At 44.8% G+C, this 24630-nt stretch overlaps 1 protein-coding gene across 1 annotated transcript in view; it reads right to left on the reverse strand.

Moving 5' to 3' along the window:
• The window catches only part of ncanb (neurocan b), a 134876-nt gene that overhangs the window by 69250 nt on the left and 40996 nt on the right, over nt 1–24630 (reverse strand). Inside the window, exons 4-7 of the mRNA XM_071926009.2 lie at nt 12300–12529; nt 11220–11388; nt 6211–6385; nt 3700–3827 (exon numbers count right to left, since the gene is read on the reverse strand). Of these exons, the coding sequence (XP_071782110.2) occupies nt 3700–3827; nt 6211–6385; nt 11220–11388; nt 12300–12529 (702 nt within the window). The remainder of the gene's footprint in view (nt 1–3699; nt 3828–6210; nt 6386–11219; nt 11389–12299; nt 12530–24630) is intronic.

Raw genomic sequence — 24630 nt, forward strand, 5'->3', positions numbered from 1 at the left:
TCAGTATATGAATATCAAATACCTAACCGTACTTAGTGGGACAATTCTCAAGAGCCTGCAGTTCTTTGAGGAATGAAGGAGGTGGAAATCTACTTCACACTCTGCACTCCAGAGTTCAAAGATGTTTAGATCTGGTGATTAGCGAGGCTATGGAAAGCATTTAGTAATTATCTCATGAAACTTCTTGAATTTGCTTAGCAGTGTGTATGGGGCACTATTACCTTGGAATATGGGAATATCGTGAGGAAATGGTATTTGCACCATTGGGTGCCCCTGATCCTGTACAACCACGCAGAGAAATCATTGAACCTAGAGTGCATTCCATTTGGCCCAAATGCATCTTATGCTCCGTCCTTTCATCCTTGACTCGACCAAAAATGAGCCGCCATCATTAAGGATGTTCCAAATGGTTAAAAGACGCATGAAGGAGCCTTCATATCTCCTTGCCTCTAATGTCCTCTAATGAGACGTGGCCGGAGGATACACAGGTGTATGTGGAAATAATGAGTGAAGATAATTGACGCTCACCTCCATACTGTCAGAAATATGTAGAAAAAATGACTAAATGAATAAAACCCACAGTTGTAAGAAGCCCAAACTATTATGTAATATATTCTCCAAAGAGTAATAGGTTTTAAATCTTTGCCTAACATTTGTTAAGCGCTATGTTAAATGTTCATATGCTGACAGCTCTGTTTGAGTTGTAGGGTATAAAACTTTGCCCTTATAGGCATAAGTAACAGAGCTGTCACATAAGGCTTAAGGCTTCTGAATGTGATTACAGGGACGGAGGAGGAGACCTGACAGCTGATTAATCTCCGCATGGAAAAAGGCACATCTCTTCACGGGGACTTTCTCTGCCATTCAGGCATACCTCTGTTTTCATTCTGGCCATATTCATGACCCGGGACATGATGTGGCTGCCTAATGACTGAGCCATGAAAGGACATATTTTCACATCAAGGCCAGTGCATTTGTCTCTTGCCGGAGTCACTTTCTGTGTCGTCTCTGGGTGACCTGTTTGTTTGCCGTGTAGGGTTGGGCGGTAATACGGTAATACGGTATCCCGGGGTATTTGAAAATAGCAACGGTGTCCGTTTCATTACCGTCATAAAAAAATTTCTGGCAGAAGAAGAGGAGAGAGATGCCCAACCTGCACCCCCGAAAAAAAAGATAACTTTGGGCAGTCTCTTGCAAAAAAACAGCTGATGCGGCGGGCGCGGCAGGTCCCGTCGGACTCGGCACCATAGAGGAGCGAGCAGAATCAGAGATGAATGCCTATTGTCGCGAGCCTGTGATTCACGGAGACGAAGATCCCCTTCTCTGGTGGAAGTCAAATGGAGCCAGCCGCTTTCCGCTGATGTCGAGGGTGGCCCGAAAGTACTTGTGCGCGTGTGCAACAAGCTCACCATCAGAGCGGGTGTTCAGCACCGCAGGCAAAGTTGTAAGTCCGTTACGTGCCCTGCTCAAGCTGGAAAAAGTAAATACCGGTATGCTTGTTTTTCTGGCGAAAAACCTAGAATAGGCTTGAAGAATAGCCTAACGTTGCGGTCTGTAGGATACGCTTTTATGCCCATTTTCGTTACTGCCGTTTTTGTTATTTATTGTTATTTTGTTATTATTTGATAAATTATTTGCTATAGGCTTTTAATTTAATTTATTTGTACTGTATTGTAGCCCATAGACAATTTGTTGTTAATTTCATTCCATTTGGTTGACAGACGCCCGAGAATTAATTTCATGTCCTTGCACTATTTTTTATTTACCTTAGGCTACACGCTGTATTTGCACTCAAGTTTTATATTTGTTGATGACAACAAATATAGATGACATGCTGTTAATTTTGTACATGTTTTGTTGTTATTGTTTCAATATTCTGTTGTAAATATGCAACGTTTGCTATTCCGTTTCTGATGTTGTTCAGAGAATAAAACTGGAACATGTATCACATTTTTGTCGTGTGAAAATCACAGTTGAAGTGCACTGCAGCCACCTTGTGGCGGGAAACGGTATAGCAGCGACTACATAAATTCATCATTTGGAATTGGTGGCTCCCTCCAAGCCATACAATGTGATTTTTAATCAGATGGTAATACCGTATACCGCGGGAAAATTTGGGGAAGGTTTAACGGTGTCAAAAATTGGATACCGCCCAACCCTATTGCCGTGTTTGAAAACCTTGATGTGCCTCTCATTCTGTATTAATCTTTCTGGTCAATTGTGTTTGTGTAGGTTGCCACGGAATTTCCCTTCGGGGATAATAGGTTTTTATTAAACCTCATTAACAGCCTTTCATTTGCACAATATGTTCTTACAGCTAGATCTATGGCAATTTAGGCGTATAAAAAGAATAAAGCTTCGGTTTATTGCTAGTGAGATATCAAATAGCCTACATGATTATTGGCTAACCCAAGTCGCAAAAAGGACAAAAGTTCCACAATAACGCATAAACATTTCATAGAAATTTCTTTTAGGTGTTAGAAATTGAAACGTGTCTATGTGGATAAAATATGAGCCTTACAATAATTTAGACAGCTGTAATCCTCGGAGGAGAAGGGGATACAGTACAATGTGGGAGGAGCCTCAATGCAACGCTTCAAACGTCACTTTAATGCGGCGCGTGCGAGGATATTCCGATTCACAGGACACGGTTCACTGGCTTCCTCTCCTCCTCGCATGTTCTCCTCATTTCCCCCGTGACCTTTCACCGAGGAGTCGAGGAGGAGACGCGAGGAGAAATCTTTACGTAATGGAATGCATCCAAAATGACCCTAACCCACAAAATGGCTGCTCACACGATTACAGATCCATCACCATGTTCAACAGCTGGCAACATATAAGGCATCATTTGGCTTCTTCCAAACATAAACCCTTCTAGATGTAGCAAAAAAGAGTGAAAAATTACTCAGACTTTTCCCAGTGATCCAGGTTTTGTGTTATGCGTCTTTGTGCGTTGGCCTTGTATATAAGAAGTTTCCGAGTGACAGCCCTGCTTTGTGAAGCTCACAATGTAGTTTTTGTCACAGAGGTGTTTGCCAATGCAGTTTCTCCCCGTTTTGTACATAATGGTGTCATGATTTTCGAAAGTATTCCCCCTGCCACATTAAATAATTTTGCAGTTTTTGTGACAGATACACCTAGAATTCTAGGACCGACTATTTGGCCTCAATGGAACTCACGCTGCCTCGTGTTGCTTTGAAAACTCACATGATAAAAGCGGTGATTGTCTTCTAATGCTGACACATACTCCTAATTGGCAGTCAGCTCAATGTGACTCACCTGTGTAGCTGCCTTTGTAATTATAATTTAGTTACTTCAGGGTTCAAGTCCGTTTTCATGTGGTGTTTCTGTTATTTTGTCCCCCCCCCCCCCCCCGCTGTAGGTCTTTCTCCACTGCTGACTCTGGCATTGTGACTCAGAGTGAAGTTTTGGGATGATGCTTCTGACCCACATAGGACTTTAACTACTGCCTGAAGGAGGCTGTAACATGACACCTGGGCTCAATATTGTCTCCCTCCCTCTCACTGCCACCAGCTCTCCTCCCCTCTCTCTCTCCCTCCGTCTTGCATACCGCCTCTTCCTTTCTGTGCTAACAGAGAATTAAGGCCTGGTCACAGCGTCCTAGGACCGCAGACCCAGGTCTTAGAGGACCCATGCATGACTAAACCTAAATTGATGGTTGGAGCTCCGGACTCCTACCTTGCAGCTGCTTAGCAAAGCAGTAGACATCAAACAGCTCATCAGGGGACCTACTGCCGTAGTTACGGACTCCAGGTGAGTCCTCGCGGTCGCCATAGCAACCAGGCCGGGGTGACTGGATGGGATACCTGTGGAGAGAGACAGATATAGAGAGAAGAAGAGAAAGCGAGAGAGAGAGAGAGAGAGAGAGAGAGATACTGTATGAGTGAACATAGCCTGGCCAGAGACAAATTTGGCTCCCCAGGGACGAGTCTGTATTCACCCGCATACAAAATAAGGTGGAAACCGAACAACACTTAATCATTTTGTGCCCTGAATACAATGATTTTAAAGATATCTTCTTCTTAGAGATTACCCAAATATATTTGCCAAAGAATAACAAAAAGAGATACACGAATATCACCCTTCCTACTGGGTGAACTGCCATAGTCTGGTATGCAGCAACAGCAGCAAAATTCATAATGTCACCACAACCCGAGGACAACTACTGGAGAGCGATTCAGTTGATATCTATTTAAATTACTCGTTTTGCCTTCAGTGTGAGTTTCACAGAATAATTATCCAACCGTTTGATTTTAAATTGTTTTTAAAAATGGCTTTTTTATGTTCTGACATTATAAAAATTCCAATAAAGCTCAATTGAGAGAGAGCGAGAGCGAGAGAGAGAGGCAGGGAGTCAAGGAGAGGTTAAAAGAATCAGGAATTCCTTCAGCGGCTTGGCATGCCTGTGGGGGCTGAGAAAACAGCGATCTATATTCTGGCTCCAACTGTGCAATTATTCCACAAGTACATTGATTCCAACAGCACCAGGGCACAGGCAAAGAGGCTGATTAAAAGATTACGCCGGGCATACAGAGACTTATGAAGAACTAGGCATAGACACACACACATATGGATGAACACACACACACACACACACACAAACACGCACGCAAACACACATGCCGGCGCACACAAATATCAACCCACAGCGCTTCTCATATTGCTCATATTGCTCATATTGCAACCTGTTTTCATCAGAGTATAACAAAAGAACTAAGCCTCCTAATGTCTCCCTGCCATTCTCTCTTTCTCTTTCTCCCTCTCTCTTTCTGCTTGGTGGCTGATGAAGCGATAGCTGATGTCTGTATTTTTTCAAGGTATTAATTGGACATTTTCCTCACGGCTGATGTGCAGTCAGAGCCTCCTGGATCTGGACCAATTAGATAGCTCCCCAGTGAGAACAACAGGAAAGTAGGAAGGAAGGAGAGAAAGGAATAGGAAAGGAAGCTGTGCCCCGGGATGGGTTTTGAGAAACTGTCAATAAGACAACAGTCAATCTGCTTGGCTACTATAGTAACAGTGATTTGAAATGAAAGTGTTGATATGCAGACCGCTGCTGAGACACAAGCTCTGACCGGCCCTGTTAAAAAGGATTTAATGGAAGGTGGCAAGCTGAAACAGAGGCAGCATCCCGACAGACAGCTCGGAGGGGGCAGACGTAGTTAGTTGCCTTTCCAATGTGCAAACAAGCAATTAGATCCAATTATATCAGATAGTTGTGTGTTTATAAAAACCTCCAAAAAGATCAAAAATGATTTTCACACTATTATACTTCATACTTCTACTTCAGTAAGTTTTTTTGTTTTAGGCAGAGACAAATCTTCGGTAGCAAAGAGCATTTATTTTTGTTATAATGTTTGATCATGTGGCAAATAATCAAAAATATCATCCTGGAACAACTGTCTGATTGTGGTTTCAAAATAGCAACCTGATCCTACACACTGCTGACAGAACACGTACAGCCCCAGTCTCTGCTAATTACAGTTAGGTCCAAGACATACAGATGCAGTTGTTGTAAAAGTAGCATTTTTTACTGTATGGAACAAGTCAGGGCCTGTGGTTTCACTATTGCTCCTCCCCTGAGTTCAAGCTCTGTTCTCTTTTCAGCTATCATAAGAAATCATCTCACAGTATAGCTGACTGAGAAATACTACTTTTGTGCTACAGTATGCCCTGTTCCTGTTCATTTCTGTATGACAAAGTTTGAGAAAGGAGAGGCTTAAACAGCTCCTCCACGACTAACAGAAGACGGATGCAGGATAGAAGCGTGACTGGGGATTTCTCCAATGGCGTGTGCTGCGCATTATATAATGGATAATTTCATTATTCAAAGAAGCGCTCTAACCATGCTGCTAATTCTCATAAAGAACAGCTAGCTGTGCTTTATCGGTTGCTATGGCCAACTCTCATGGCAACCATGGGGCTAGTTAACAATCTTGTTTAATTCCTGATTGTTTTTCTCATGTATGTATACTACTTTTGGGAAAACCTTTCAGACAGTATACATGTTGGTAACCATTGCATAAAAGCCATAATACCCTTGAGGATGTTCTTTACTGTGACCATGGGGACTTTTGCATGGCATCACCATCGTAACCATAATCACAGTAAAGAATTATTCCAATGGCAACACCAAAATTGCAAATCCAATGCTTTGGCTTTTGAGCTACCTGCATGTGAAAGCCTTACCGTACAGTCTGGTCGGACAGCCAGCCGGCGTCACAGTTGTCATAGCCGTCGGCGAAGGTGGCCTGGAGCTGGCCTGGCGAGGCTATGACCGCTGAGTTCTCCACACACACCCTATTGGCGTCAGGGAAGGACAGGGCATAGCGGTCATGAGGGGCCCGGTAGTGGAAAACCACACCTGGAGTAGAGAGAGAGAGAGAGACGGGATGTGATACTCCAGAGACTAATATTCTCATTTTATGAACTGCAACCTTGTGTTTGAAACATGGCAATAATTATGAACCATAACCTTGAGCCATTAAAACATGAACATGGACATGCACAGAGACACATAAACCCACAGCCCTTTAGACAGCATCATCATGTACTAACACTGTTCCATCTGTGCAGGAGGAAACAACAGCAAACGGGTTCAACAACCTCCGTACGTGAGTCTCATTTGCATCAGAGAGACAGCCAGCTTATCATCAGAGAAAAGAGATGTTGCCCTTGGATACAGTGCACGACAAACAGTGGCAATGTTTATTTTACTGCTTTAACGGTAAACACACAATGTCACCCTGCTACACCCACAGCCTGTCTCCACGCTCATGGAATGATAGAGAGAGAAAGAAAGCGGAGCTAGAAACAGAGAGATACAATGCATTGAAGGAGATGCATGAGAACGTACTGGAGAGAGAGAGAGAGAGAGAGAGAGAGAGAGAGAGAGAGACACAAGAAAGGACAGAGTCTCAAGACAGAGGTTAAAAAAAAGTGAGAAGAGGAATAAGAAATGAACGAGGGACAAAGAGAGAAGCGATTCCCTGAGCTGTGAAAGGGGGGAATAGCTTTTGAAGTGTCCGTCTGACGTTCCTTCACCTCCCACCTCTGCCTGCCAGTCACCCAGCTCTCCTCCCATGAGAAGCAGCCAGTTACATGAAAGCCAGTGGGCGTCTGGCTACTAACATGGCTCCTTTATCTTCCACGGCTTTGTGTGGGAGAGTGACAGAGACTCCTCCGAGATGGAGGGGTGGGGGGGGCAATTTGAGCATTAACGCCCGAGGCTATGGGTGCAGAAAGCAAGCAAGGCCAAGTGTGTGTTTTTTCTCCCTTACACATAAATGATACGCGCATACACATGCATGAACGTACGAATGCACACACACACACACACACACACACACACACACACACACACACACACACGTACACCTCCCTATTCCTGGCAGTCCGTCCAGCCTTTCCGTCATCCCGGTCTCATTCTCCACTGCTCCACTTCACAGAAATGTGGAGCAGGAATCCTCTCTTTCATTTCTGTTCCCTCTCTTCTCTCTCTCGCTCTCTTTTTCTCTTCTCCCTGTTTCTCCGTGTTTCCATCCTTTCTCCTTTGAGGCAGTGGGATCCAGGCCAAACAGAGATGCTAGCTGGCTGGCTAACACATACACTGGAGAGACAAATGGGTTTCCTCTCCGTACGGGAAACCCGGTCCCATTCCACAGGAGGGCTGCATTCTCAATACCTCATCTCTCTATTTTTACCGTGCTGCATCTTCACACGTTCCTGCACAGCCTCCCGGGAGGAAAACAGGATGGCACCCATTTGTGGGTAGGCCCAAAGCTTTATAATTGAGCGATGCCCTCATTGTAACGCTGTAAAAGAAATACATGCAGCAGTAGGTGTCCTTTGGTCCCCTGCTTAGTACACCACTCTGCATTATAACATATATCATATCACTTGCTTTGTTAAAGTGCACAGAGGAATGTCGGCACTGGGGTAAATGTGGGCTTCCACTGTGAGAATCTCCTTTCACACTAATAATATTAAAAATCATGAAAGAAGGGTTTGAAAATGGGTCTGCATATTTTCAATACATGAATATGTTTTCACTACACGAGCTCATAAGGAGCTTGCATACCTTTGAAATAGTTTAAGGTTGGCGACTACTAAGAAACTGGCTAAGAGTCTGCCACACAGTCTGCAGAGTCTGTGGAAACAGTGTTACAATACGGTTTTCACCATGTCAGAGTGCTTGATATATCTATTGTCCCCTCACCAGTTAACCGCAGCCAGCCATATCTCACCATGGACAACGGCTGACACACAGAATCAATGGCACCTCGTTCTAATTGGCGAGACACAGGCAATTGACCAGTCAATATGTGCCGAGAGAAAGAAAGAAAGAAGGAAGGGAGACAAGACAGGAAGGGGAGGGAGACAAGACAGGGGAGCACGAAAGAGATAGAGCCAAGAGAGAGAGTGAGAGAGGCAGTGAGAGAGAAATGAAAGAAGAGATAGAGAGGAAGGAAATCTCATCAAGGGCTTAGACACACACAAATGAGTCTATCAGAAGAGCCCTGTGGATTAATATGATATTGATATAGCTGAGCAATATCAATACCTGCTAATTAATACGTTAAGCACTCAGTAGAATTAGTGCGAGGAGGGCTGTGGTCTGCCATGTAGCGTGACTGCCAATTAAGGCTAAGCCCTGGAGATGGCTTCTCCTCGACGGACACGTAATTGGTTTCTTTCTGAAGGAGTGGTTTTCATAGCGTGTTAATCGACTGGCCGAGAGAGGGAGGAGGCAGGGTCTCCCAAGCATAGTGCCAGGGGTCTCACTCACTACCCATAAAGTGCTCTTATGGAGAAAGATGAGGTGCTTCGCTCGCCCACGAAACCCAGATAGCATCCTCCTTGATGTAATTATGGAGACACAGTGGCCCATACCAATACGCGTGCACATGCGAGCACACACGCACACTGAAACACACACAAACACATAAGCATGCTTGCACACACACACACACACACACACACACACACACACGCACACACACGGGAGCTAGGCCTATATCTAGGTAATGGAGTGGAGGCTATATCTGTGTTATTCTCAATGGGAGATGATGTAGCCAGCGTATTGTACTGTGCTGTATCTGGGCAAGAGAATGAGGCTACTGGGCTTTTAGAGTGCAGCGGCGCTGACGTTAGCAACATTAGCAAGGATTTGTGGTGAGCGGCAGGACAGTGTACAGCAGCTAATGCAGTGTGTGAATCCCCTGTAGTCATTACTGTAATAGCCAATTATTAAAAATAGCTAGTGACCTGGAAAGAATCTGATGATAGCGCTGCAGCGAAAATGCTTTGACGTGGTAATTATGGTTATACTACAGTTAGCTACCTCCGGGTGGCTTGACAATATCACAAATCCAAGCGTCCTGCACAAAAATAATACAGTAAATGGTTAGCTCATTCAGTCCAGCCACAGAGAGCCACAAAGCCCTCGGAGTAGCACTATCTAATAATAGTGTACACTGCTGGGTTTGAATACCTCATTGCTTTCATTAGGCTGTCATTGCATGAACAGCACCTGAGAGGCCCAGGTCAACAATGTTTTATACGTTCTAGTTTCCTCACCTTTCCCCCTCCCATCAGACATTTTTTTTCATGGAGAGTAAACAACCCAGGGTGTAATGGCTGCATTAACCTGACATGGAAAACAGTCATTACTATTCATAGTGGCAGAGTTTGGGAGCAACTGGGGAGCTGTACACAACCAAAGAGTGGATTGTTGTTTCCCTGGGACAATAATTTTGGTGGGTAAAAAGACGCGTAGGAGCCACAATGACAACTGGGGAGTGTTCGGTCTAATTACCTGGTATGCCACCACGCCATGGTGAGATAAAATTTTCAATAAGATGATATTGAATCATAATAATAATGGACCTTATGAGGGTATCTACAGACTCTCTCTTGCGCTCTTTCTTTCTCTCTTTATTCCAGTAATTCTTTATTGGCATAACTGTCCAAATTTAATACTATTGTATTATTAAAGTGGTTTAAAACACGTTACAGTGTAGAGCCATCTGATCAAAACAATACACAGGAATGATCAGGGTGCTAATTATGGTATAAAAATGCTAATTGATAAGCTCATCATAATTACGCTAACTGACAGAAACAAGAGTATATTAACTCAGAACAGCTCTTGGTCATTGTTATTGTCACTGTCCCTCAGGCTATGACATGCTGATACATACTGAGCAGCTTGGCTAGCGCTGGCTGCCTCCCCGAGGAAGACTGAGGTAGGTATCAGTGTTTTCTTTGTCTGTTCAGCCATGGCGGCTATCGCTGCACATGCTGCACAACTACCCAGTTCTTCTATTTATTCCAAACAAACCACTGGTGCTGCTGCTGGAGACGTGAAACACATCTAAACCAGGTGTTTAAAACAGCAAATATAATGATGATATCATGTTTTCATGAACTGGGTATAGACTGAATCACTATTATACTACTAAATTTGTGACAGAGAGAAGCAAGATGACCATTTATCTATATGAAAATCACAGGTTATTACTTTAAATTTTAGCATCTACATTGCCATCAATCAAGGGTTAGGGTTCCTACCACTCACCCGCCTAGACAATTTTTGTGCTGGTGCTGGATAATAAAAGAATCTTAGTAAATATCCGCACACTTAAGCCAATGCAGTGTTCCACTTTCCAAAATCTTTAGTAGTGTATTGACCTTATTCTCATGTTGGCCATTTTGAACACTTGGGATGGGTCAACTCAGCCCAGAAAACTGACATATATATACTTTATAAAACTAGCGTTACATCTACACATAGCTGAGGATGTGAGGTGAGGACGTCAGATTACTAAATTAGCTTGCAATCTCAGGAACAATAACTACAGGCAAAGACAGCTAGCTTACTAGCTTGCTAGATAGTTCGCCACCTAGGCTTGATTTTGATAGCTATCTACAGAAAGCCTTAAAATATGAACCTATATCTCTCTGGGTTCTTGAGATCCATTCATTTCTAATACATTTTTCTGTGGGAAATCAGTGAAATAGTAAATGTTTGTCCGATTCCTGACGTTTGTATGAAGTGCATCTTGGTATACAACAAAAGGATAGGCTTGCTCTTGCAGGTAGAGTTTCCCACCCCAAGTGTGACCCTCTGCATACTAACACTTCCAGTCCAGTGCATTACTCACAGCTGCAGAGAAAGTGCCCCCCGCTGTTTTTACCTGTGACCTCCAGGGGAACTGTGTCCTGTTCATCATTGATGCCCACCACCACCTCACAGCGGTACAGACCAGAGTCGCTGGAACGCAGGCCGCTCAGAGCAAGACTGGCATTGTAGCGGTTGTCATGGTAACCAGGCAGTGTTACACGACCCTGGAAGGCCTTCTTCACCTGAGGGAGGAGGGGAAGCAATGAAGGAGGAAGAGGAGGGAGGGAAGGAAGAAGGTAAGGAGGAAGAATAGGGAGGGAAGGAAGGTATAGAAAGAAGAAGAGGAGGGAGGGAAGGAAGGGAGGGAGGAGGAGAAAGGGAAGGATGGAAGGAAGCAAGGAGGAAATGGAGAGAGGGGAGAAATAAGGAAGAGGAGAGGGAGAAAGAAGGAATTAAGAAGAGGAGGGAGGGAAGGAAGGAAGGTGGAAGAGAAGGCAGAGGCAGAGGCAGGAGGAAAGGAAGGATGGAGGAAGAGGAGAAAGGGGAGGAAGCAATAAGGAGGGGAGGATGGGAAGGAAGGAAGAATGGAAGGAATGAGGAAGAGGACAAAGTGAAGGAAGGAAGGAAGGCAGGAGGGATGGAAAAAGAGCAGGGAAAGAAGGAAGGTTGGAACAAGGAAGAGGACAAAGTGAAGGAAGGAAGGAGGAAGAGGAGGAAGGTGGAAGAGATGGGAGGGAGGGAAGGGCAGAAGGAATGAAGGGAGGGAAGGGCAGAAGGAATGAAGGGAGGGAAGGGCAGAAGGAAGGAAGGAAGGAAAGAGGGAAGGAAGAGGAAAAGGAGGAAGGAAGGTGGAGAGGGAAGCAAGGGAAGCAAGGAAGAAAGGAAATATGAAGAGGAGGGAGAGAAGGCATGGAAGGAAGGAAGACGAGGAGTGAGGGTAGGAAGGAGGAAGGAAGCAGGACGAGGTACGAGGGTAGGAAGGAAAGTAAGAGAAGAACAAGCACAGCCGAGTCACGATACACAACAATAACTTTGTTACTGAGCAACAGGAACATCAGTCAACGTGAAAGCCACATAAACACCTGCAGTAAATTTATGCAAACCTCCCGATTTGCATTGAAACCGAGCCTTTCACTGCCTTCCCTCTCCTTACCTTGACCACATTGTCTTTGGCCACCAGGACCGACTGCTCCTTCTGCAGGCCGTCGGAGCCTCTCTGGCCCCACACCTTGGTCCACTTGATCCTGGGTGGCTCATGGGACGGACCCACGCTGGGGCGCAGGGTGAAGAGGCAGGGGAGCAGGACAGTTTTGGACAACTCCTCACTGATGGTCTGGTGGGTCACCTTCCGCATGTTCACCACCGCGTTTGCATGGGCTACACCTGAGGAGAGGAAGAGGAGAGGAGAGGAGAGGAGAGAGGAGACAAGAAGAAAATTTGAATTCTAAAACACCTTTATTTTGACAAGTCCAGCTAAAAACAGAGACACTCAAATCGTTATCACATCAAAAGAAACCATTAGTCAGTCAAGATAGCAATGATACAAGATGTTAAAAAAAACGACAGAACTGTACTTCACTTCAAAAGAAGGCAAGAAAAGAGGAGGAGACAGGAGAGGAGATGGGAGGCAAGAGGAGAGGCGGAGAGGGGAGGATACGAGACAAGGGGAGAGGGGAGAAGAGAGAGGAAGAAAGGGGAGAGGAGAGTGTGTGAGGAGAGGAGGGGAGAGAGAGGAAGAAAGGGGAGAGGAGAGTGTGTGAGGAGAGGAGAGGAGAGGAGGAGAGAGTAGAGGAGAGAAGAGAGAGGAAGAAGCGGGAGAGGAGAGTGTTTGAGGAGAGGAGAGGAGAGGAGAGGAGATGAGGGGAGAGGAGAGGAGAGAAGAGAAGAGAGAGGAAGAAAGAGGAGAGTGTGTGAGGAGAGGAGAGGAGAGGAGGGGAGAGTAGAGGAGAGAAGAGAGAGGAAGAAACGGGAGAGGAGAGTGTGTAAGGAGAGGAGAGGAGAGGAAGAAAGAGAGGAGAGGAGAATAAATTCTGCATCGTAAATAAAGCCTCAACAGCAGTCACAGGACACTATATTCTTATTGCATTGAAAAAATGTTAAAGAGTTAATTGCTTCTTGTACAAGAAAACGTGTGCTTTCCTTCCTCATCTTTTGTTCCATCTGATCCTCTTTTTTGTGGAGTAATAGGCAAAGCACCGAGGTTCATTCCGTTTCATTGATTATTGGTCATTGATCCGGCAGACCATTACTGTGCTACCTGGACAGTGGGAGGCAGGGCCATAGAGAGTAGAGGGGAGATATTAAAACTCCTTTCATAAGCCATACATCAAACCTGGATATGCGTTACGGGATCAATATCATCACCTCCTCCGAGCTGAGCGAACCACCACCATGGATTGATGACACAAATGTTACCACCATCAAAATAACTGATGGTTGAGGGAATGGTTATCTTTATAACATATTCAACATATTCTTATTCTCAGTGCAGCACACTCTGGAGATTACTGGCATCAACATTTTTGCTCAGCAATATTCTGCAATGTTCTATCACATCTTTCATCATTATCTTCCCTCCCCACCAATTTAAAAAGGAACCTGTATTTATTATGAAAACACCAACCTTACAAGTCGCAGGCGTCACATAACAGCGCTAGAGTTATATCATGCATTGCCAACTACTCTAAGCCCGCGTCACCTCGATCCTTTCATCATTAAAAAGACTGAGGCGGCTCATTTACGTCGCGGTGGAAAAACGCGATGTCGAGCGTTCCGCCCTTACAAAACAGCAACACGGGTTATCATCGCCGCGCTCCGTCTGCCGCCGTATTCATCTAGTGTACACAGTGTGTGAATGAGATTTACGTGTAAAGCATCACCCCTCATCTGACTCTTTTCTATCACTTTACTCACTCTCCCTTCCTCTCCAGTCGGGCACTGAGAGCACCGGCAAGCAGAACTCATTAGGTCAGCCCAGGGTGCAGGGAGAGAGGGAGAGAGAGGGAGAGAGAGAGAGAGAGAGAAAGAGAGAGGGAGAGAGCAGAGAGCTGGGATTCAATGGAGGAGATATTGACAGAATCAACCATCCACCAGAGGCTGAAACCCATTAAGGTTTCAGAAGTCTCCAGAAATGAGAAATCTCATTTTCCCCCCAATCTTAAAAAGCCCAGCCTCATTGTATACTCTTTCAATCAGCTAGCCTGGGACTTCTTTTATAAAAGCCCTAATTAGGAAAAAAAAACACCCCGATCTGTCAGAAAAAAAATATAATTTGAGCAGTGCCAGCGGAGAACTATAAGTTAAAATCCACTTATTCTATTGGACAGGCGGACAAAATGTAATGTCAAGCTGTTATGGAGGAGTGAAAGCAAGACGGTGAGAGAGAAAAAGCGCGTCTTGCTTGGGTGGAACAGACAGAGCGGCGGAGAAAATGAGCCCATTGATTTCTTTTCATTAGCGTCAGTTTCCTCTGCACACCTTCTGCGGGTCCTGCTCCAATCTCGTCTGATTGGATCTCATGTTAAAGCATACGCTGTGTGAGCGGCCCTTCCTGTCTGCGCGGTAATTAAATGGCAGATTGGAGGAATGACGTTTCTTCCAGCGATCACAGGCACACTGTGGGACGAGTGGCTAAATCTCTCATTTTTCTCTCTATCTGCTGCCACTCTCTCCATCCCTCCCTCCCCCTTCCTTCTCCCTCACAGCGCGGCCACCAGCCGGCTTTCAGCTGAGGATTTCATTTCTGTCCTCCTGCTCATCTATTTATTTTTCATCTGGAAATCTTATTTTTGTTTTATCTTCATCCAATATGCACAGTATATAGGTTTTTGTTATTTTCCGGGTTTGATTTTTTCCCTCCGCCCCGGCGAGCAAATTCACTTCATTCAGTTTTCGCTTCATTTGTGATTCTGATTCGATTTTACCTCAGGTGCTTCATCTTCGATTTGCCATTGAATTCTGCCCCAATAAAGGATGGATGAGGTGTGTGTGTGTGTGTGTGTGTGTGTGTATGCGTCCTGGAATGCACTCACAAGAAGCCACTGAGTGAAAATAAACTGGAACACTGAATGCACGCACACACACACACACACACACACACACACACACACACACACACACACACACACACACACACACACACACGCACGCACACACACACACACAACTTTGCAGCCATTTTTCATTCCTTGCTAGATGGTTAATGTGCCTTTGAGCACACACAAATAGCAGACGTGTGAATAGCTGTCATTGCTCATTTCTGCAGCCGTTATGCTGTCGCAGTCGCTCGAGCTAAGAGGCTGAGTGCCTCTTCCCTGATAGCTTAACATCAGCACTCCCACCCCATTCCCCACATACACACAAACACACACACATCCCCACTCCTCTGCTTCTCCCTGTGACATCCTCTTAGACAAGCGCTACTTGTCTAACTCCCTCACCTACTGATCTATTCTAAACCATGTTGCTGTGTTTGGCAGCATCAGACAGGCTTCGTGCTCTGAAATGGCCCCTCGCTTCACACTCAGCAGAAGTTCAACCCGCTGAGTGAGGTGACCTGTGAAAGGAAACGCATAAGCCCTTAAAAGGCTGAGGGAGAAGAGAAGAATAGAGCAGCAAAGCAGTTTGGGTCAGTAACGACGTTTACCCTGATCCAGACTGCTGTTTTCTTGTGTGGGAAGATAGATTGGAAAAGTTCAAGCCATTTTGGGGAAAAAATCACCTAAAGTTCATTGCACAATCTTTCTAAAATGAAGACAATCCAGTCTATGAACATGTTCTCATTTTGTCAACCAAGGAGTTAAGTAGTATCCTTTAAAAAGAATCATTATCTGTATCAGAATATATGTCACTTTTTCAAATGGTGGATATCTCATTTTGGAACCAAACCAAACTGTGATGTTTAGAGTGAAGGAACTCCAAATACTTTAGTGGGAACAGGGGCAATTGGCATTTTCTGGGAGTTACGGAGCGTTATGTGAAGTAGGACAAAATGTACCTGGGACTGGCTTCCCGTGTAAAGCATGAGGTCTGCAAGGCCAGCAGGGTAATGTGCTCTCTGATGGGAGTAGGTGTAGAGGAAAATGAAAGCACTTTCGAATCTGTTTTACTTGATAGTGGCAGCAAAGTACTTTTCTCTCTCGCTGACAGAAGAAAAACAGAGACTATGGAAAAGATGAACAAGTGCAATTTACTCCACCATAACATGGCAATGGGTGGAAAATGGTAGAGTGAGGGGAAATGTATACACAAAAAAATGGAAGTGGAAAAAGCGGGTGTTATGTGTAACTGGGCAAATGGAGTGATGTGATGCGGAAATGAGTCAGGGGGGATTTGATTGAAAAAAGTGGAGATGGTACTTTGAAGCTCAGTGAGTCAGCAGAAGACGTGCGGAGACTGACACATTGACACATATTCATACACACACACACACACACACACACATTAACGTAGTCGAAGAACACTTCTTTCAGGAGGGGCTATCAGATTTCACTCTCCGCTGTCACTCTCTTTACTTTATCCCCCTTGAGGATGTGGCACTCATCTTTGTTTATCACACACTCACACACACACACATGCACCCACACAGAGACACACACACACTCTTGCAGATACACATTCACACACACTGAGTCCCATAAGACTCAAAATCAAACCGCACTTTCTGAGCCACCTTGCCGAGAGCGAGACTCTAATACGGCCAAATTTATTCTTCAGCTAAGAGGCATCAATAGTGTTTAATCTGTTTCCCTGATTCCTGCCAGGTTCCACCTGGATAAGCACCAGTTTGGTACCATTATGCTCCCTATGTTCCCGATGGCAAGGCAACTGTGCCACGAATGAAGCCAACCAGGCTATCCAATCACAATCCTATTCACACTCTCCCTCCCTTTTCACTCTTTCTGTCAACTTTATTTGGACAAATGTGTACCTTTGTTTCCCTTCACATTCGCTCAAAACCACCTGGATCTGGCCTGTGCTGCAATTTGCACCGCTAAATCAAATGAAATCAATCGCCGGTACCCTCTTGAAAAACCTAAATTACATCTTGAAGGAGACCTGGTAAAAAAAAACATGGCTCTATTCCCACATGGTAGAGTAATGAATGTAAACTAGCAAGGGCCCCATTGCCATAGATATATCAAATCTGCATTTAGATGGAAATGTTTTCACAAGCATAACCCCTCCGAGACTCTCCTTTGTTTGGAAATCCGTCTGTTTTTCATCTTGCTTTTTGCCCCCCTCCTCTAAATGAGGCCCAGTCAGACAAAGCCTAACCTGCATTGTGGATGAGAGACAAAATAGTTGAATGTCAATAGTCTTTATTTCCCTTTCTTAACATACAGTGTTGGGGGCAAAGTGATACGGAGTAAAGTAAGGCATTACTGTTCACCAATTTCAGTGATCACATTACAGTCACTGATCTACCAGATCGGTCGTTAGTTGCGTTACATTCTTCAGCCTCTTTAATAGAAGGCGTAATATCTATGGAAAGATTCTCCGTGTCTTATCCTGACTTCAAGTCATGCCACAAATATTTGAATTACGAGTAGAGCACATATGATCGAACCAACAAAGTGGTATATGCAAGTCGCAATTTAATGCTATAGGGTCTATCTTTATTAAAAACTTTAAAATAAAGATTCTGTATCTGTCATTGTTTGGACTGTTTCTGTTGGTAATGTGAGCTTAAGTCTATAATATTTATTGGCCCAATGAGCGCAAGTAAGCCTAGCATAATCATTTTAGGGTGTAACGCAAACATAATGTAACGAGTAGTATAAGTAATTACTTTTCTCAGGGAGGAATAAGTGAAGTAATTCATTACTTTTAAGAAAAGCAACAAGTAATGTGTAATTTATTACCTTTTTCCAGTAACAACCACAACAATGTTAAGATACTGTATGAACAAGAAGCAGGAAGATGCTGAAAAAGAGGAAGCATGCTCAGCAAAATGCTTGTCTGGATGAGAATATAATTAAAAAAAAGACATTGGATATGAAAGTTTGCATCATGGAGTGATGGATGTAGTTGAATGTGTATTTTTTTAAGATTAGGTTGACAGGTTTGGGGCATTTTTGTCTTTATTTGACAGTTCAAAGTACAGAGAGACAGGAAAGATTGGGAGAGAGAGATGGCAGAGGGATGACATGCAACAAAGGTCCCGGGACGGATTCGAAACCCAGGACGCCGCGGCCACACGGCACGCGCCCCAGCCCACTGAGACACCAGGACGCCCCGGACGTAATTAAATGTTAACAGGCCATCTTTCATTTTCCTTGTCCTGCGTCTTTGCGTGTCTGTGAGGCTGATCGAGGAGGGCAGGGTGTGAGAGGAGACACTCTGGACCGTCCCCTCGGATCCTCCTCTTCCAACGGTTTACAGATAGAGCTCAGTGTTTCTCATTTTCTTTCTGCTGGTTCACAGTGGCGTCGACGTGATCATCACCGTTGGCCCATCTGTCATTACTTCGGAGGTGCTCTCAAATTATTAAACGCAGTCGGAGAGCCTTTATGTGCCTGGCGCAGCGCTGCACACAGACACAGGGGGGGCGGTAATGGCATTTTCACTGTAATAGGAACACAATGGCTAACATCGCTCTCTGTTCGCTTTGTTTCTCTCTCTCTCGCTCTCTCTCCGCAGTGCCTGCAATGGGTTTTCCAATGATAAAGGCCCCATTGTCTTCTATTAGCCCACATCAAACCAGCCAGCTTGCCAGTCAAGAGCTATTGGGGCTGATCGAGTGCATCCTCTCCTGTCGTTACCGCGCCACGGATTGTCTGCGTGTCAGGTGATTGTATGCATGTGTGCGTGTGTGTGTGTGCGTATGTCATAAATCAGGATAGATGAGCTGTCTGAGCGAGGCTCGCTGCTATCAGCTGATCACTGTGTTAAGAACTGACAGCTGATCCCATACAAATGACTGGGCTGCAGCAGACCTGGGGCAAATAGTATTTGCAAATACTCCTAAGTGTTGGTTTTAATCTGTATGGAGGACAAGATGGATGGTGTTTATAGCATCAGGACAATACACACAGTGTCAGGTACAGAAAAGTAAGAAGTTGACGTTTAAATAGCTTCCCGTGACGGTGACCTATGTGGCAAACCCCATCCATCTGGAAAGTGAGCTGGCTATAAGAAACCATAAAAATGACATCTTAGATCTGACCAAACCGTGTGTCACAAGCCAAAAGTAAAAAAAACACAGAGAAAAACATGTACCGAAATAAAACGAGTAAGGTGGAACTTTTGAGAAGATTCATCTTTTGATATGAATAAAACATCTGAAGGACAGTGGCAGCGAGGGTGGGTTTGTTTTTGTACGTGTGGATCCTCTGACAAAACGGCTCATTGTTTTTGTTGTTTGGTTGAGAGATTTTCAAAATGCATCCACACTATTTTAACCAGACCTTGGATGAAACGTGGAGACAAATGGAGAAATAGAGGGACACAGAGGAAATAGAATGAGAAACAGGAAGGCAACAGGGGATGTACTTAACTTGTTGGAAGGCACGAAGCCACAGGAAATGCATGATGCACTTTATACAACCGTTATAAAAGCCAACTGATATGGGTTTTTGTTTAGCGTTGTCTTACAATTGCCTTGTTATAATATGCTGGAAAGTTATTGTGGTCTTGTAGTCTTGTACGCAGTGGTGAAAGTGCGTCTGCGGTGTGCTTGGCTTCAAGATGCTCTTAAGTGATTTAAAGTCACAATGAAACTGCATTTTGAGCGCATGCTTAATTTGATGCATTTCCTGTTGAAACAGGATATTGGGGCGGGGGACATAATGTGAGGAGGGATAATTCTGAACTGCAAACCAATGTGATATCATATATTTTATTTGATGGGAAGGGTGGAGGGGCGGGATTGTTCAAAAATGTGTGATGAGGTCACCATTACACATACACTGTTTCCACAAAGTAAAAGTAATGGGAGTTTGATATAAAAAAACATTTTAAAAAGACAAATTTTGTAAGTTTTGTGGCATCTATTGTTAAATAAGTGTATATTATAACATGGAAAATTAGCTAACAAGGTGAAAAGGTAATTTTTCATTTCATTGTGACCTTAAACATTGATGACTTATCATTTAGAGAGATAGATGAGAGAGATAGAGAGAGATAGAGAGAGAGAGAGAGAGAGAGAGAGAGAGAGAGAGAGAGAGAGAGAGAGAGAGAGAGAGAGAGATGCTGAGGCTGACTCCCCCGACCCAGCCCAAAAATGATAACCATGGCAACAGAGGAACCGCAAACGGAAAGGGTGAAAAGCTTCTGATCGGGGCACACACACACACACACACACACACACACACACACACACACACACACACACACACACACACACACACACACACACACACACTTAACTATGTGCTTTGGGGGTGGTCTGTTCAAAGAAGAGATCTGAGGCTATATATAATGTAAATTGAATGAGGGGAGACTGGTTTCCTCCTGCTTCCAGTGTGTGTTTGATCACTGGTCTATTTTCCACCGCAGCACAGACGCCTTTCCCCCTTCAGGAAGCACACACACACACACTCACACTCACACACACACACACACACACACAAATAAAGACACAGACACACACAGTCAAATACACACACACCATCCTGAGCCAATCTACTTAAATTTCCTGTCAGGGACGACAAAAAAATCACTAAATACCAAATATGTTTTCTGTATGTGTCTGTTTCTGTGTCTGTTTATGTGTTTCTCTATGTGTCTGTGAGTTTTTTTGTGTACTGTATGTGTTTACGTCTGTCTCTGTGTGTGTGTGTGTGTGTGTGTGTGTGTGTGTATTGCTTGTCTAGGCACAGCAGGTCTACCAGACAGATCCCACGCAGGGTTTTGGAATGACATTCCCATGCTGGCATTCTCTCGCATGAGATCTTCTCCCCAGGACCGTCCTCCCCTCTTCCCTCCCTCCTCCTCCTCCTCCTCCCTTCTCCTCCTCTCATCTCCCCCTCCTTCTCATCTCCTCTCCCATTCTCTACCCTCTCCAACTTCTATCACCTGTCTCCCTTCTCTCCTTTTTCACCTCACTCTATCCTCCCCCTTTCTCTTCTATCGTGTTCTCCTCTCTCTTCACACATCTCTCTCTCTCCTCCTCTCTCTCTCTATCCTCACTCCTCACCTACCTATCCTCCACTCTCCTCACCTACTCAACTCATCTATCTACCCATCTCTCCATCCTCTCCCTCCCCCTTTTCTCACTCCCCTCTCTCACACCCTCATCCTTCTAGGTCTTTTCCTTATCTCCTTGTTACTCCTCTCTTCTCCCCCGCTCTTCTCATCTGTTTATTCAGGCAACTCCTCCTCTCGCCTCCTGTATTCCTATCTCGCCCATGCCTCCATCCCCCCATCCTTTCGCTCTTCTCATCCCCGTCTTTCTCCCTCCGACCCTCATTTCCTCTCTGACCCAGACTATCTCCCCTTGTCTCCACCTCCTCCTCCTCCTCCTCTTCTCTCGGTAATGAATATTAACCATCTCACTCCGGCTTTCTATCGGTCTGAGGTGGATCCCATCATGCCATGCCACGCTTTACAGCTAGTCCCCAGAGGCTGCTACTGTTGCCGTGACTAATTCTGAACCTTGAGAGGCATTATGATACATTTATCTTGTGTGGCACACAGCCGAAATTTCACACGCATGCACGCACGCACAAACATACACACACGTATAAATACACGCACGCACGCAAACACATACTGTACGTACTTATTGACAGACACACACAAGTGCTCAGACAAAAATACTCATGCTCGCACCATCAACTCACACACACACACACACACACACACACACACACACACACAGGCACTCAAACAGCTCACCCTTAATCTGGCCTCCCCCCCCCCCCCGCATCCCACCCTCTCTTTCCAATCTCTGGGCTGTCAAACAAAGCATCACAGGGCGAGCTTCAGTGCCAACCCCCCCCCGTGCCACTCCTCTACCTCCCACCGACCATTTCCATATTCACTCACCCGAAAAAGAGGACAAAAAGCAGGGAGAGAGAGAGAGAGAGAGAGAGAGAGAGAGAGAGAGAGAGAGAGAGAGGGAGAGAGGAAGAGCAGGAGATGGGAGCGCCTTTAAAAACTATAAAGCAGAGAGCATCTATTTGCACGACATACACTCACTGAGCACTTTATTAGGAACACCTTACTAATACTGGGTAGGTATCAGCTTTCAGCTCAGTGTCAACCGGCTACCAAAGTGACATCCGCCTCAAGGTTTGACGTGTTGCATTCTGAGATGCTGTTCTGCTCACCACAGCTGTAAAGAGGTTATCTGAGTTACTGTAGACTGTTCTGTCAGCTAGCACCAGTCTGGCCATTCCCCTCTGACCTCTCTCATCAACAAGGCGTTTCCGTCCGCAGAACCGCCGCTCACTGGATGTTTTTTGTTTTTCGCACCATTCTGTGTAAACTCTAGAGACTGCTGTGCGTGAAAATCCCAGGAGATTTCAGAAATAGTTTCAGAAATACTCAAACCAGCCCGTCTGGCACCGACAACCACGCCACGGTCAAAGTCACTGAGATCACATTTTTTCCCCATTCTGATGCTTGATGTGAACATGAACTGAAGCTGCTGACCTGTATCTGCATGATCTTATGCATTGCACTGCTGCCACATGATTGGCTGAATGGATAATTGCATGAATAAGCAGGTGTACAGGTGTTCCTAATAAAGTGCTCGGTGAGTGTATATACTCTGAAAGGCACATGTGGGCACCCGGTGGGTTATCAGGCTACTTGCTGCGTACTGTGTGTGTGTGTGTGTGCTGATGGGCGAGTTGGCTTCATAAACATCCTGGCAGATGTAACACACATACACACAGAAACACATATACACACATACAGTAGAGTTGGCTGCATTTTCACCTGCTCTGCCCCGGGATCTCAGAAAGTCAGGCCCTTATGCTCCGAGGTACCTTCATTTTTACCTCCACATAAGGCAGAAACTATACTATACAGAAGAGAGCAGACGGGCTGGGAGGCCGACACTCACCACAGGGCAGTGGGAGGACATGCAATCTGTCTCACATACACACACACACACACACACACACCCCAGGGGGCACAAGGAGGGCATAGAGAGGTAAAAGGAAGACACAGAGATGTGAATGGATGCACGCGTACTCCACTCCAAAGAACTTTCTGCACTAGACAGATAAAAGTGTCAAGTAGAGAGATAGAGAGGCAGACAGGCGGCCAGACAGGCATACAGATATTTTCTAAGTATGTGTGATACTGAAGCCTCCATTGCTTTCTTTCTGTGTGGTAATACCCCTTTGTGCGTCTCCCTGTCCAACCCTCCATTCGCCCAGCAAAAAGAAAAACTGAGTAGATATGCAAACAAATGCAAAATATTAAGTCTTTCTCCAAAGTTTGGATAACACGCTGACACATAATAAGGGTATTAAGATCCTAAACTGCAGCTGAGTTTGCTTTTCAATTGAATCAAAGTGAATTTTAATGAGTTCTATATGTATATTAAAAATACATCTCGCTGAGATTTACCAAAATATCAAAATGATTTCCTTCTCTTCTCTTCGAAATGGCTGAGAGAGTGAGGCGAGGAGGGGGGATGATTGTGAGTGGAGATCTGAGATTTGTTTTTCTTCCTCTGCCCTAAATGTCTCATCATTTTGCCTCTGCTTAGAAGTGGTGTTGGGGTAATTATATTTATGAGCAGATGAAACGAGCTGAATAAGCCTCCTACTAGCTATGCTGTGAAGGTCTGCCAAGTGTCCAATACATGCAAACCTTTAGAGAGAGAGAGGAAAGGACACGCCGGCAGACAGAGAAAATGTCAGTGTGACAGGGGCGATCTAGCTAGTCATGTAAAGGGAAGAACTTGTTATTTTCAAGACAGATTCAAGCAAACAGCCTTGGACAGCTTTTAACCCAATTTACTGGCATCTGTCACGTATGCTGTGGCGTTTAGTGTGTGTGTGTGTGTGTGTTGTTATTTTTTTTAAAGCAGAGAGCAGGGTAATTATGAGTTGTTAACACTGATGGAGTCATGGGGGTCAAGACATACTGTATATATCTATATGGAACTAGTCTGTCAGACACTAACACCATTTTTTAGATATTTTTCTTGTAATTTAGATTTATTAACACTTCTGCTTACTGGGCAGCATACTGTACACAGAGAGAGATGAGCGCTGGGAAGCGGTATAGAGGGGGGTGATGGCGAGATAATGAGCTTTCTGCAGGTGCTGTGGGTCTTGGAAGGGCCCGCTTGATTACCCTTACCACATATCTTATTTCTAAAGGTAGGAAATGTTTTTAGGTAATTACCTCCCCCTTCTCGTGGACACAGACTGCACCATTTCATACAATATCCAGTTTTGCATTACTGTTAGACGCATTGTTCCAAATCCACCTGCTCATACTGTTAACCACGATAACAGGCCATTCTGTCACTCTTAGTAATTTCATCTACATTAGGCTTACTGCAGCCTCCATACAAT

This window comes from Centroberyx gerrardi, chromosome 9 (assembly GCF_048128805.1).
Source record: "Centroberyx gerrardi isolate f3 chromosome 9, fCenGer3.hap1.cur.20231027, whole genome shotgun sequence".
NCBI lineage: Eukaryota > Metazoa > Chordata > Actinopteri > Beryciformes > Berycidae > Centroberyx > Centroberyx gerrardi.